The following is a 16,308-nucleotide window of genomic DNA, read 5'->3' as shown; positions in this document are numbered from 1 at the left end:
AGAGGGATCGCAAACACACTCTGACAAGAATTGTGCCCCTAACCATTCCCTCTATATTCACTCCATCCCCAAAGAGACTGCTTGATTCCCCCTGCCACCCTCTCTCAAAGTCAGAAAAGTCTGTTTTAAACGGGCAAAAACTTTGGACGTCTATGTGGAGTGACTGTATGGGGGGGAAGGAGAAATGTATTCTGTGACCTGGCCTGGTATTTTTAGACTGACCACTCTAAAATGATTTTAGGTTTTTGAAATATGCAGTGTCAGGTCTCTTTAAAATAACAAGTATCTGTTCTGTGCAACAGTATTTGACAATTCTGACCTTAGCGTTGATGTTTGCTTGCATTTTTTTTCTGGGAAGGCCACTTATTCTATGCGACTGTGCCATGTGATGTTATGGCAGTCTCGAGAAATAAGTCTAATGTTTAGTCAGGTATCAAACTAATAGCTTGTCAAAAGGCTTAGTGCATCTCTGAGATGTCTCACTTTCCATCTTTTTATATTTTTGTTTGTCTGTGTAATTGTATCCCTGAGATCTACAGTCTTCACACAATGTTTATTATTGACTTTGCATTTTTAGCTTTTAATGTGAAAAAAAGAGTGGGGTTTTTTGTCCTCATACACACTACCCTTCAAAAGTTTTGGTTTGGTAAGATTTTTAAATGTTTTAAAACAAGTGTTTTTAATGCTCACTAAGGATACATTTATTTGGGGAAAAAAAAGACTATTTTGTATTGGAATATATTTTAAAATGTAATTTATTCCTGTGATGGCAAAGCTGAATTACTCTAGTCTTCAGTGTCACATGATCCTTCAGAAATAATTTTAATATACTGATTTGTTCCTCGAGAAACATTTCTTCTCTTTTGACCAATGTAATGTGTCCTTGCTGAATAAAAGTATTAATTTCTTCATAAAACTAACATTTATTTGGTTACAGTTACAGTTAGAAAAATCCAGCGATACAAGATTGTACTATTTTGCTATACCTGTATGAAGTTCTAGAGTTGTGATGTAGTACAGTTTATTAATACATAGGTCTGTTATTGGCAGGGGACGTGCTAGCATGCTAGCTGTATTTGTTTGAATGCCACTTTTAAACTTTCATTTCAACTGTCTTTTGCAAACAGATAACCACCTCAAATGGTCATGAGTTTTTGCTGCAGGCAGATCACTTTCCAACCATCTCTAAATGGCATGATGCCATCAAGAAAGCAGTGGATAGTCTGGTAAGTTAACTGCTAAAAGACAAAATAGCTTTTATACATTTTTACATTAGCATGTACTCATTGGGGAATTTAATTATGGGTCTTATACTATATATGAAAAACTATATTTTCAAAATGTGGGTAGGTAAATAAATGGTTAAATATACGAATGCATCAGTAGCTAAACATCTAACACTGGGATAAATACTTCAAATAGCAACATTTTTTGGATGTTATTTCTGCATCTAAGTGATGAATCTTTTATATTATGTTGTGGTGCAGTCGAGTGGAGCTGGTGGGCAGAGCTGTGGTAGAGTGGCCCCACACAGGTCCAACAGCATAGAATTATTGTCCAGACCAACCTGTGAACCCACCAAACCTAAACCGAAAGAGACCAAATCTGAACACAGACGCTCCATCAGTGAGTAAGATGTGTGTGTGTGTGTGTGTGTGTGTGTGTGTGTGTGTGAAAGAGAGAGGGGGGAGAGAGGTGATAACTGGCAATCAACACAGAGAGTTCAGAAACAGTGAGTGTGTCAGGGTTGCAGCCTCGCTTCACCACTGCTTAATATCCACATTCATGAGTTTAGCAGTACAGATGATGCGGTCTGTTCACCAAGCCTGTCTAGATCCCGTTTCACCCCAAAATCAAAAGAAGAAAAAAAAGTAATTATGTATATATATATATATATATATATTTTTTTTTTTAGTTAAGAAAAATAAACCCTATTTTAGGATCATTACAATTTTTTAAATTGTAACATCTTTTTTTTGCGTTAAAATTAATTCTCATTACTATAATATAAAAATATATATATGTAAAGTTTTATATATATATATATTTGTTATGAATCGATATTTTGTCATGTTACTATAAATATATAAATATCATAATGGTCCAAAAATTTGATTATAAATAAAATCTATATATACAAAAAGAGTAACATAGAATTTCTTTTTTCTCTCTCTCTCTTTTGATTTTGGGATGAAATGTGACCTGGACATGTTTTTGTGCAATTCACTGTTACGACACATTGTAGATATTTTTTTTCTCTGTGCAGTTGTGGTTTCATTCTGAACAGAATGCATAGCAGCACCTTGACCACATGCAGTTTGGTTACTGCGAGACAGTGTTACAGTGAGAACGTCCACGTTTAACATGACGACTGTAAAATACAGACACATTAGCACATCTCATTACATCATTTACCATATGAGACAGAGACCAACTGAAGCTGAATTTCAGACATTATATACGGCTGTTCTGAACTCACGTTGAGATGCTGAGTAAGACGGAGTCAGTCTGCTCTCTGTCAATCATTATTATAAATTACAAGCTACTTGACACTCTTCAAATGCTTCTGTCATTGGTAATTGCAGCATTTTCTGCCCCGAATGAGTATCAAAGAGAATTAATTTACTGCTGTACTGAATACTCGTCACATACTAATCACTGGACTTGTGAAGATGCTGTAATATTGACACTAACATTGGCCGGAATCAATAAATAAATGCTATCAAATGAGCTATTCATGTTCACTGGAGAATATTTCAGCAGAAGTAGTGTTTCTGATGTGCTTTTGAGCAGTGTGGAGAAAGGAGACACTCTTATTTGCATGAGGAGGAATTGCACAAAGACAGCCTCAAAAGAACGTGGCGAGTGTTCAGTGACAGCATTGTTCCAGTGTCTCCTCTGATCCCCCGCACAGTGTTCAAGCTGAATTACAGCGCCTCAGACAGCGCCGACAAGAATGGAGTTAAGAACAGACTGAAGAAGTTCATCTCCAGACGGCCTTCCATGAAAACGCTACAGGAGAAAGGCCTTATTAAAGGTGAAGCATTCGCCATGCATGCTCCACACAATACACTGCAAAAAGAAATCCTGTTTTTCATTTCCAAAAAAAGCTGTAGCTGTGGTTTCCAGAATAATTCTGTAAAAAGTACAGTAAAAAGGTAAACAACTTTAAAGAACAATGAAATTGTACATTATATACAGTATATATATATATATATATGTATCTTTAACATGTACTGACAACCACGATAATAACGCAGGTGGTAAACAGGTAGCTTTTTAATAAGCTGAGTTAAATTTTAATATATAGAAAGTGCATCATGTCTTACACCAGTAGAAAAAAACAACATCTTGATAACACATGACACTATATACAGTATATATATATATATATATATATATATATATATATATATGTATCTTTAACATGTACTGACAACCACGGTAATAACGCAGGTGGTAAACAGGTAGCTTTTTAATAAGCTGAGTTAAATTTTAATATATAGAAAGTGCATCATGTCTTACACCAGTAGAAAAAAACAACATCTTGATAACACATGACACTAATGCAATAAATATTTACCAACAGAAGATGTAACTGATAATAAATACTATGAAGAAACATAGATTTCAGGGAACTGTTCAAATTACAATCATCTTTTTACATTGTTAAGCTCATTGCAGACTATCAGATTCAAAAATCTCATGTTTTTAGTCTTCTTCATTTAACAACTTTGCCCAGTTGTAGCCCAGTTAATAGTCATAATTACAGGTTACATATTACGTGATGACATATGAATGTGCAATCTTAGGACATTAGTTTATTTTGGCTCTGCGTGTTTCCATATTAAACACAACTGTGACCCAGTTTAAAAAAAAAGAAGAAAAAAAAAGGAAGCAAGACATTCTTTTTCCTTTACACATTATAACAGTTCAACAAGCAATCCCTGACGCCGATTCTTAAAGACTGTAACTAATTTATTCCATTCATGGCATACACCAAACATAACATTAAAGGATATTTTAAGCATACTTGGAACCCTCGGATGAAGGTAATGATATCTTTAATTTCCTCTGGTGTCAAAAAGACCCTTTAATGTAGTATCTGTGGGGGTAAATGGGAGATCAAAGAGGACAATATTGAAGGAATGAATAAAACTACTGTGGGATTAACAGAGTATAGCGCAGGTGGCCCCTAACACAGCTATCGCTGGCGGAGCTCCAAGGCCAGCTAGCCCGTTAAACATCCATCTCGAAATTAGGATCGTTCCATATTGTACCGACGCTTTTTTAAAAGTAATTTATTTAGAAATGCCCCTCCTCCCTGATATTTCTCTAGGAAACCTTCTGAATGTGCATTTGTATGCAAAGGTGGCTTGCTTGCAGTCATTTATGCATTTAGCACATCGCCACTTCCCCCCGCTCCTCGCGGGTGCCGAAATGAGAGCAGGACATCTTTGATGTTCCAGAAGCCTCTGGGACAGCTCGCTTGGTCCTATATGAACTCAGAAAGCCAAATGATGAGGACACTTGCACCTCAGCTCTGACAACTGTAGTTTTGCTCATTATGAAGCGTTCTGATCTTTTGTGGGCCGTCTTTGAAATATGACTGCCTCAAAACATTCCACTATGCATTTCAGCTGTGAAATTTCTGGGTCACACGTTACATTATTGTGCTGATCATTTTGTGTCCTTAAATAAGCAGGCCTATTGAGCACTTCTTAATCTCTAATTATTTTTGAAGCAGCTTATAATTACGTATTGCTATTATAAGTGCCAATCATTTAAAAAAAAAAAATTTATTACATGATATGTTGATTAATTAATCACAGATATCTTGCAGATATTTGTTGAAAAAAGCCCCCAAATTTAAGACATTATTGTAGTAAACAAGTACATTGAATAGACAATACAAAAAGTCAATATCTTGTTTATTTCCAAAAAAATCAACATAAACATGGTTTTTCAGTCTCATGCCATGAGGTGCATAAATTTAAAGGGATAGTTCACCCAAAAATGCAAAAACTTTTACTCACCCTCATGTTGTTCCAAACCTGTATGAGTTTCTTCCTTATGTTGAACATAAAAAAAGATGTATTGAAGAATGCTGGTAATCAAACAGTTGATGGTCCCCCATTGACTTCTTTCCCTACTATTGAAGTCAACGGGGACCAACAACAGTTTGATTACCAGCATTCTTCATTTTTGGGTGAACTATTCCTTTAAGATACTTTATTAAGTTAAATTAATTTGTTTATAATTAACTGTACTAAATAACCACATTATATTGACAGCTCTACTATTAATAATCTTTATGCTACTTATTATTGTTATTACTATTTTATATTAATACTGTTAATAGATATTATTATATTAGTAATAATAATTTAAGATACTTTTTCAAGTTAATTTATTGTTTAAGCATTATTGATACGTTTAATATGAATAAATTAACACCTATGACATGGGCTCTGTAATACAAAGTGTTAGCAAATCCTAATTTAGCTTTATATACTTACTATTCTCAATGTCATGTTTTTTCACAGACAGAGTGTTCGGATGTCACATGCTGACCCTGTGCGAGAGAGAAAGGACCACAGTGCCCAAATTTGTGAAGTTGTGTGTAGAGGAAGTAGAAAAACGAGGTATGGCTCAGAAAAGCTGGTTCTTTTTTTAAAGGGGGCATAACACACACAGTTTCACCCAATCTCACGTTAATCTTGAGTACTTATAGAGTAGTACCGCATCCTTCATATCTCCAAAAAGTCTTTAGTTTTATCATATTTATAAAAGAAAGATACAGCTTTACGATTCTCTCCGGAAAAAGCCGAGCTCCTGGAGGCGCACCGTGGGCGGCGCTAAAGAGTGACGAGCACTTGGGCGCCGAATGCAAACAAAACAGACATTTGATGCCGTTTCACTTACCGTCTGCAGTTCTGAATCATGAACGGGATCTTTTATAGCTGGGACCGCTCCATCTTTCAGTATCAAACGATGTGCAAATCCAGCGTCAAACTGGGCCTTGTTTATAAAACGTTCGTCAACAAACACACTTGTGAAACTCCGTTGTTGAAAAACAAACTGTATCCACTGTTTACATAACCCTGGGTTCTTTAGGAAGCTGAACAAAGTTATCTTTCCCTTACAACCAAAAACACACTTCTTTGGATTGGAGACATTCTTCCCGAGCAAGTCCCGTGCAGCGCTGCCGCCGGATGAAACGTGTTGATGGGCACGCTCTCGCTCTCGCTCTCGCTCTGGTTGATGCGTGCGCGGGCGCGCTCTTCCGGGAGAAATGCCCATATAAGGAGTTCCACCTCGTCTACGTCATGAAGAGCCACGATCGAAAAAAAACTCTCCGAAACTTGTACGAACCCGGAAGTACGATTTTTGGCACAGAAATACTCCGTCATACGTCCAAATTGTTTTTTGAAACTTTGTCCATGCTTAGCATGAGAATCCAACTCTTTAACAGTGTAAACAACTCTGAATGCATGAAACAGCATTGTAGCCCCCCTTTAAAGAAATTATCGTGGTAGTGCCTTGCTGACTGACTGACAGATGTCTTTACCCCGTCCTCACAGGCCTGGAGGCTGATGGGTTATACAGGGTGAGTGGCAATCTGGCAATTATCCAGAAACTACGCTTCCTAGTTGACCAAGGTAAGTTTACTTCAGTCATTATCAATCATCAGTGGTTGGTTTAAGGCCAGCAGCTAAATCAGTGTTCATCTAAATGACACATTATCATTTGAGTTCTAAAGGCTTAGCTGAAAGGTATAAAGTGGTTCGTTTGTATTAGGCGCCACAAATTGTTTGATAAGGATTTTCAGTGTGGTTTGATATGCAGTGAAATGCAAGCAGGACAATGTGTTTGGCCCTCAAGGGGCGTATTAACGTTGACATAATGATTAGCATTTTTTAATTTCCTCATCAAACGACTGTTGTTCTAATTCTCTCTGTTGGCTTCTCTGACTGTGTCTCTCTTTCCCCAGAGGAGGCGCTTGATTTGGGCGACAGCCAATGGGAGGACATCCATGTCATCACCGGAGCGCTAAAGATGTTTTTCCGTGAACTGCCAGAGCCCCTGTTCCCCTTTCGCTTTTTCGACTTGTTTGTGGAAGCCATTAGTAAGTACTGAAATCGATACGAGCAAATCCGTGTTATTGCTACAAATATGTGGGATTAGAACCTTAAAATGTATTACAAGGAATGATTAATAACCTTTCCCAGAGATGTGAGACTTCAGAATACTCAAAATATGCTCAAGTATTCCACAGCAACATCAAGTTATTTCCATTCATGGTTTACAGCTTAGGTTGACCCAGTACTCCTAGCTGTAATTCAAACCGCGGATGGCTAAACCGCTCGCCACTCTTGGGTTGAGTCGTGCTATTTGGGATTGACCCTCTTAGATGCATTCTTGCAGATCTGTCAGCCAAAAGGGGTCGCTCTTTGACAGGGAGGTGCTGAGATCATTCAAAACTCCCTGTTTGGGGAATGGGGGAATTTCTCAGGCCAGAGGGCAAAGTCAGGGCCTGTGGTCCAGACAGAAACTGTCACCAGATCGGCCTTAGTGTCACGTGTAACCTCCCTCCAGCAGCACAGAGCAAACCCTGGGCCTCATCTCGAGCGTCCAGCTGACGCCAGTGTGTTTCTCTTGGGCAATCTACCTTCTGAAAGGCATGTACCTTGTGAAATATATGTATGTACCTTTATGCTTAAAACAACATTTGTCCTGCACTTGTGTTTTACGACTTGTTCGGTTTCTGAAGCCCTGTTAGTTTAAAAACAAACACTTTCAGATTAGTGGCCGTGTGAACTGCATAGTGGCGATAAACAATGTACTAAGCCGTATACGGGCAAGTAAATAGAGAGTAAGGATAGAGCAAATAGGCAGTGCAGAACATTGTAGGCACAATTGCAGCTTTATGGACCGAAACATTGTGAACAGGAATGACGGAAGATAAGTTCGGAGTAGACGTTTTCAAACCTTTTAATGCCAAGAACCCAGAATTACAATAAAGTTCAAAAGTTTGGAGTCAGTTCCAAACAGTTTTTTTTTTTTTAAGAAATTAATACTTTTATTCAACTTTTACTGAGGATGCATTAAATTGAGCAGAAATGACAGACCCTAAATAGGATCTCTGTTTCAAACAATGCTGTTTTTAAACATTGTATTCATCAAAGAATCCTGAAAAAAATGTTTAATGGTTTCCACAAAATTATTAAGAAGATTTCAACATTGATAATGATAAGAAATGTTTCTTGAGCACTAAATCAGAAGATTAGAATGCTTTCTAAGGATCATGTGTTCATGTAATTAACAATTAAAATTAAAACCATTTTTTTAATCGGTATATTTCACAATACTATTTGTTCTTACTCTTACAGTATTTTTGATCAAATAAATGCAGCCTTACTGAGCATGTGAGAGTTCTTTAAAAAACATGAAATCTTGTTTTTAATGGTATATATTTATAATTAATATATTTATACAGGGAGAATGCAAGTAAGACAAACCATTATTTGAATAAATAAATAATTGACCTCAACCATGTAATTTTACTAATGCCAAAACAAATAATAAAAACATATTCTGGAAAATTATTTTTATTACGTTTATTTTATTAAGTTTTTCACAATAATTTTTCATAAATCTTTTTCTCTCAAATTTTTGTGGAATTCCTAGCGCTCACTTGTGGCCCTGTGGGGTCTTGGTTTAGGATAGTATCACTAATCATAACTGCAGAAATCATGATTGTTTTCACACAGGTTTCCAAAACTTCCCTGTCAATATTTTGATAGTCTGACTATATCTACTATATCTACGTTTTTTAGAGAAAATCAACCTACAAATCCCATACTTGTTTTATTTTATTAATAAAATTATTCACAGCAACTTTAAGCTTTTTTTTTCTCTAGTTTGTTTAATTCGATGAATGATTTATATTCTCAGAGTCTTGAGATATGAACCAAAAGGCCAGTGCTCTCACTGTAATAAGCGCAGGGATATCATTATGAACACAGCACCTCAGTATTTCCCCACTGGAAGGAGATATGCGTGAGACAGAATGGGAACAGGCCTGGGGTGATCTTGTAAATTGCTAATAAATATTTACTCACGCTGCATGTAGGCCAGAGTACCTCAAACTGCTTGTATCCAATTAATCAGTAGATGAGCCCGATCACTTACAGATAGTGTTTAGACAACTAATTATTACTGTAAAATGCCCCTAATAGCAGGAGGTATAATTAGTTCAACCTGCAACATGTCTCATCAAAACCACTAGCAGCGTATGGGTATGTTGGTATACTACTGTTTTTGTTGTATGCAATATGTGAACAATAAACTCCTAATTTGCTGCTTATTAATAGTTAGTAAGGTAGTTGTTAAGTTTAGGTATTGGGTAGGATTAGGAATGTAGAATATTGTAATGGGGCTTACGAGACGAGAGGCGTGCGGATCCATGTGCAAGCTTTATTTAACAAGAGAAGTGGTCAAACACAGGCAGGGTCGATCAATGGCAAACAGGTATATAGCGGGCAAAACACAAGAATAGTCCTAGGGCTAGCATAGGTCACTGATCGGCAGACAGAATCACAGGGGCGAGACGAGAGGGAAAAATCCAGGAAAACAGGCGAAGATCAGAAACCGAGAGAACAGGCAAGGCAAGGCAAAACAAGGAAACACATAGACTCGGAACGGGGAACAGGCTAAACAATACTCAGCGGAGAATGGTTGTTTGAGTGGGTGTTATATAGTGAGTGAGTGATCTGAAACAGCTGTGTGCAATCAGTGCAATCAGTGCAGTGTGTAATCAGTGCAATGAATGATGGGATATGTAGTCCGGGGTGCTATGCAACAGTTTGTGGTGTGCGAGAGTCAATGTAATGGAAAGGGTGACCTCTGGTGGTGAATGAACAGAAGTCCATGGACAGGATTCGTGACAAATATATCATGCAGAATATGTGCTTAATAAGTGCTAATAAACCTACGTGATCTCATGATAATTCGTATGTATTTTACATAAAATGTGGTTCTATAAAATGTACATTTACTTACGTTTTTACAGGCACTAAAACGTACAATACTTACGTATTTTCAGCATCTAAACGTACAATACTGATGTATTTTCAGCATCTAAACGTACAAATACTTACGTATTTTCAGCATTTAAACGTACAAAACTGACGTATTGATGACACCTAAAAATGAATCCTTATGAATATTGAAATCGCGGCATAATTTTATTAGTTTTTAGTTGTCATATGAATTACCTTGTTTTCAATTGCATTATTAAATTGTTACTCATTTACTTATGAAATTATAACATTTCGTTTTGTTGGGTGATTTCTGCTGCCAGCTCGTTTCCAAGAATATGCCTACATAATGTTAAACACGACTTCACTTTAAACCTTAAAATAAACAACATTCCTGCAATCGTTAAAACTTTACTTGTCATGTAATGTTTACTTTGATTGCCATGGGCCACAAAAGGCGTTTTCTCCGACAATAGAACAATAAAATACACCAAAAACGCAACATAATTGCAAAATGAAATAATTGTATTAGTGCGCTGTAATCCAAATCTTCTGAATCCATACAACTGCGAGGAACAGACCCAAATCCAAACCTTTTTTAAAAAATCTAAATTGCGTATTAATAAAATTATAAAAATGCATATTCGCTATAAAATGGGTAGGTTTAGGTTTGGGGGCAGGTTAAGGGGTCTAAAAATCTAAATCGCTTATTGATAAAATGATAAAAATGCATTGATAAGAAAATCTAAATGATATAAAAGATATGTAAATATTTGTACCTTTTTTAGCTAAAAATACGTAGCGATTTGTATGTTTTAAACGTTGAAATACGTCTAAATTGTACGTTTTAGCATTAATAAAAACGTACAAAAGTGTACGTTTTGTGCTTGTAAATGTTACGTATTAATACCTACGTATAAACATGAGACCAGGCTGAATAAACAGCCAATATAGGCATGCTAATAAGCAGCTAGTTAATACTGAGAATTAGTCCCTCCCTATACTAAAGTGTTACCCCTAATTTAATCAGACTGATTCAATAATTTAAATATTTTTTTGGTTACTTTTTAGGAATGAGTTAATTTATACATGACAATAATTTGATTAAACTTAACCTTCTATTCTTAGTAGGATTGGTGAATCTCTTTGTTGACTCATTATTTGATTAATCTCCCGAGATATTTTTACCAAAAATATGTGAATAAATTAACTAAAATTAACCTTTTAAGTTTTAAATATTGAATATTTTATGTTTTTTTATGTATGTCTTTTTTTTCCTTTTTTTTGGCCTAATGGTTAGAGAGTCGGACTCGGAACCCAAAGGTTGTGGGTTCGAGTCTCATACTGGCAGGGATTGTGGGTGGGGGGAGTGAATTCAATACCACGACTGAGGTGCCCTTGAGCAAGGCACTGAACCCCCAACTGCTCCCCGGTGTGTGTGTGTGTGCACTTTGGATGGGTTAATTGCAGAGCACTAATTCCAAGTATGGGTCACCATACTTCATATTATATTATATTATACACAGGGCAGGACAGTAATAAGCCATGTCTAATGTGCTGTAGAACACGATTGTTTGCACTGTAGACTTTTCTAGTATATAGGTTACAAAGCTCCTCCCCGGCTGTAATATTGGCACGGTTTAATGAACCTTGGAGCTCGTCTTACATTTATATATTATACACAGGGCAGGACAGTAATAAGCCATGTCTAATGTGCTGTAGAACACGATTGTTTGCATTGTAGACTTTTCTAGTATATAGGTTACAAAGCTCCTCCCCGGCTGTAATATTGGCACGGTTTAATGAACCTTGGAGCTCGTCTTACATTTCATTTACCGAAACTGCCCAACATCCTGTTTCACTGATCTCATTAGACCACTGACAAGCAATTTCAGTGAATCCAGCTGATACTTGAGTGGCTCAGGTCTTCTGTATTGGTCCATCACTGTCAAAAGAGGACATCTCCTCTAACCATGGCTGCCCTTTAAATGGGTGGTATTAACTAAAGGTCTCTGGAATGGTACTTTGGACAAGGATCCATTCAATTAGGACAGCTGCCCAATCGCACACTGCTTCTGGAAATCTTGTGGAACTCAAAGTAATTTAAGCTTACTGGAAGTTTTGGCAAATTATTAATATGTAATCTTCAGGCTTAAGACTTCGCCCAGCATTTAAACGGCCCCTTTGCTCACGATCTGTGAGATGCTCAGAGCACATTTCGTCTTCTCGCTTGCAATCTGTATGTTTATTTAAAATGTACGCACTCGCTCCCTCAAACCAACATTTGGGCTTCCCAGGGTCCTCAGGTGAACAGTTGGTCTAATTTTCCATTCTTTCACTCGGTGCCTGTTGTGGATGTGGCAGGCACCAGCTCTTGGCTCACGATGGACTAAATCTATTATTCATATTGCCTGGTATCTTAGCGACATTGTCCTGCCACCTGTCCAATAGACAAGCTCGCCTTGTTGTACAAAGCGAAGACATACTTGTTGACAAATGGAGGCTTTGTTCTCCGGGCCCACACACACAATTCGGCGTTTGTGTAGTAATCTGGAAAGTTCATTCAGATGGACTGTATCTTTATATCACATTTGAAGATGACCGATTGCGTATTTTAAAAAGCGAGATTGTAAGATTTCTAGCTTGACTTTTCTTCTGTGAGAAACCACAGTGCCACAATTGTAGTGTACAATGTGCTGAAATAATGCCAATCAGAGCTGCGTCAGACAGTACATCTGTCATAACATAATTGTTTGTCTATTCTGATGTTATGTTCTTTCAGCTGACAGTACAAACTTCAGTCTGCGAATCACAAGCCTTTACATTCTATGCAGCTTTCCTCATTTGTACAACGTGGCCTCATTGCCAAGCAAAGCTAGCATGCAGAAATATTTTCAAATGCATAAATCTCTTCCCAGTCTCTATATTTCATCAAGAAGTTTTTCATGTTTAATAAATTACAGCGCCGATCCTCTAAGACTTTGTTATTCATAAAGCAAAGTATTCAATTGGGATACATTTAAAATCTTAATCATAACCTGCAGGACCATTTGCAGTGTGCTAATATTTGCCTTGACGGGGCTTAAAGAAGCCTGCAGACAAAGCTCGCAGATGGGCTTATCCTGAGAAGCAAAGCTGTACTGCAGTAAAGATGGTCTCATTGTTTGTAATAGGATTATATTCACAGATTTTTGTAACCAAAAGTGCATCTATTCTTTACAGTACATCAGCTCTTTTCACAAAACAATGATTCTCTCAGTTTGATTTATAGAGTGTGCACTGTAGCAATGGCTCTGCTGCATTTGTGCAGCCGTAGGTACATCAAAATGTTTCATCTGAACTGTAATGTCAGAAAGTGACATCCTGTTTTGTAATTTTACCACAGAAAAACACATTTACTATGAATTACTAATGATACCTAAAATTAAAATAAAAAAAAAACAAAAATCATTTTTAAAATAATAGTCTCGTCTCCCAAAATGTGTTTCATAATTAATAAATAAATCAGTATTAGTTATTGGTTTTAGTTCTGTATTGTAATAATACAGATTTAAAAGAAACATTTTAATATGTAATAAAAAATAAATAAATCCATGCACCTTTTGTTTTTTTTTTACATATAATTTTTCATTATTAAAATACATATAAACAAGCAAATAAATAAAAGAAAATATTTTTATTGAAAAAATTATATATATTTTGGATATATTATATTATATAGTTTTTAAACAGAGGTTTGCATTCCTGTTTTACAAAAATAAAACTTTATTTTTTAAAACACGCATTATGTATTTTTGCCCACTGCATGCCTTTGTCAAAACATTCCCTTAATTTTAAGAGCAATCCCCTTTGATCCGAGTACCGTAAGAACAATGCTTACCATAGTGAATTCATGCTGATTTAGGGTACAGGCATTTTGAACGAGTTTTATATTAATGACACTTTCCCCACCATCTGTCCAAAATACAGGACAAGGGACCATCTCCAATATGCTAGCCACCAAAGGCAAAGTAATTAATGACAGCAATAATGCCAGCAATAATGACTAGATTAAATATTTTACAGGCCGACTGCCATGCAGTGTCAAAGCCAAAAGAAAGCTAACAGCCTCCACTGAGATAATGCTTGAAGAGAAAGTCATAAAAAAAGATATTGCTTGAATAAAGTAAATGACAAAATGTTGATGAAAACTGTAGTGAAGAATTCTAGTTCGTAACACACTGTTTCACTAATTATATGGCCTTGACATTAAAATTGATGTTAACATTTTATTTTGAGTACTTTAGGGCATCGTATGCACGGTTTTAACCCCTAATGTTATAGCTAACTCCACCGCACGCATTATGATAGACCTATAGAAAAAAATATTTGAATCTTTTTCTTTTCTAAGAATGGCTTAACTTGAAGTGCTGTAAAAAAAAATTGGAAAAAAATATAATTTTAAGGTACTTTATGATATGTTGCCATACGGCAACAGCATACAACAGTGGATCTAACTTAGAATAAGTGTAAGCTTACTTATATTTTTCCTCAGAAATGTTGTTTGTGTTGATTCAATTGGTGCTATTATAAGCTTTAACACAGTACTTACTTATAATTGACACCTTATACATACTTTCCAACAACTTGTGCTTTTATTTATTCTATTCTTTTTTTGCTGAATAATGATTTATAATTGTTTTAATTTCATTAAATTTTTCATGAATATTATTTAAACTGCAAATGTATACAGTTAAAACAAATATAATACTGTATATAATGTATCATAAAACACTGACATAAAACCAAAAACATTGCAGTTCATGAAAATTCAGCATTATGCAATCTCTTGAGAGGAAGACTATGAACATGAGCCCCCCCCCCCCAATAATCCTTGAAAGATCACCTTTTTTATGTATGAAACTTCACAAAGCAGTTTTTTCATCTGCAGGAAGAGCAAGTTCTGCCCTTTTCTTCTTTACCTTGCCATAGAATATGGCCGTGCTCACTGATATAATGTTACCCGTATTCATATTTAATCAAAAGTAAAATTGCCATTTCAATTTGATTATATCCATAATACAAATGCCATTAACATACAACTAATCAACATTATTTCACTAGTATTAATGTTGTTATTGTTACAGCTTAACAAATTGCAGCTGGCCTTGCTAGCTAGCTAAACTATTGTAATAATGTCATTCCACTATGTCATTGTGTCATTGTCCGCTTGGCAACACATACATTTGAATGATTTACCAACAACTAATTTTATAAAAACTTTTTTGAGAGGTGAATATGTCATCATAACATCATAACAGTGATGTTTTAGATTTTTTTGTAGAAGTGACACGGACTGATCCTTGTTTGTTACTGACGTTTTAGTTTGCTTTCAGCAACTACCGACAAGAGACGGCAGTCTGTCAGAAATCTCGCCACAGAAAAAAACTGCATGTCATGTGACTTAATCAAAGCACATCATTGGCTAAACTAAGGTCTTCTCTTTCCAACAACAAAAAAACGAGAATGCTCTCTTAAAGAGACAGTGGCAAGGAAATTAACACAAAGAGTATGTTGCCATATGGCTACACCATGCGGTAGAGGGTTAAAAAGCACAAAACATTGTCCCTCTGCTAGTGGTACCTAGAGTAGCGGGTCAGAGATTCACTCTCTGTCCTAGAACATGGTCTCTGTCTGTGCTCAACTGACAGACCTGGCATCTGACAGGGGCATCTGCTCGCAGAGCCTGTGCCAGCGCGGTGTATACACGGAGACATCTGCTCCATTAGTGCCCAGGGGGCATCCTGGGCAGTACAGTAGACTGGGGGCATAACTACTGCCAGCTCCCTTCCATGGCACATCCCATGAATAGCATGGTGTAGCTGTTAGCCAGCCACAGTAGGAATAACCAGTGATGTTTTCTTGGAGGGAGGAAGACAGAAGAGATTTTGCTCTGCTCAGAATGTAAACAATCTAAATTGATTTACAGCATTGCAAATTTGTTTCATTTTTTGATAGTTAATCAATACAGTTATACCAGGTATCACTTTAAGATGTATTTTGAACCTTAAACGGCATACTATAAAAGGTCTTTGTACAGCCTAATGAAATTGTGAATGTCAGCAGTATAGTAGAGATGCCTGCATGTACATTCAAATTGACAGCATGAGGCAATTTTAGTGGAAATGTGATATGAAGCCGAATTTAAGCATTATATATATATATATATATATATATATATATATATATATATATATATATATATATATATATATATATATATATA

At 36.2% G+C, this 16,308-nt stretch overlaps 1 protein-coding gene across 1 annotated transcript in view; it reads left to right on the top strand.

The window, feature by feature from the left end:
- LOC107555858 (rho GTPase-activating protein 15-like) overlaps positions 1-16,308 on the top strand; it is a 39,324-nt gene that overhangs the window by 14,417 nt on the left and 8,599 nt on the right. The window contains exons 7-12 of the mRNA XM_016238778.1: positions 1,128-1,226; positions 1,488-1,626; positions 2,915-3,037; positions 5,547-5,645; positions 6,585-6,662; positions 6,995-7,129. Coding sequence (XP_016094264.1) covers positions 1,128-1,226; positions 1,488-1,626; positions 2,915-3,037; positions 5,547-5,645; positions 6,585-6,662; positions 6,995-7,129 — 673 coding nt within the window. The remainder of the gene's footprint in view (positions 1-1,127; positions 1,227-1,487; positions 1,627-2,914; positions 3,038-5,546; positions 5,646-6,584; positions 6,663-6,994; positions 7,130-16,308) is intronic.

Source organism: Sinocyclocheilus grahami, unplaced genomic scaffold, assembly GCF_001515645.1.
Source record: "Sinocyclocheilus grahami isolate Dianchi unplaced genomic scaffold, SAMN03320097.WGS_v1.1 scaffold547.1, whole genome shotgun sequence".
NCBI classification, from domain to species: domain Eukaryota; kingdom Metazoa; phylum Chordata; class Actinopteri; order Cypriniformes; family Cyprinidae; genus Sinocyclocheilus; species Sinocyclocheilus grahami.
The sequence above is the reverse complement of the archived record's forward strand: the minus strand, read 5'-3'. Positions and strand labels throughout refer to the sequence as shown.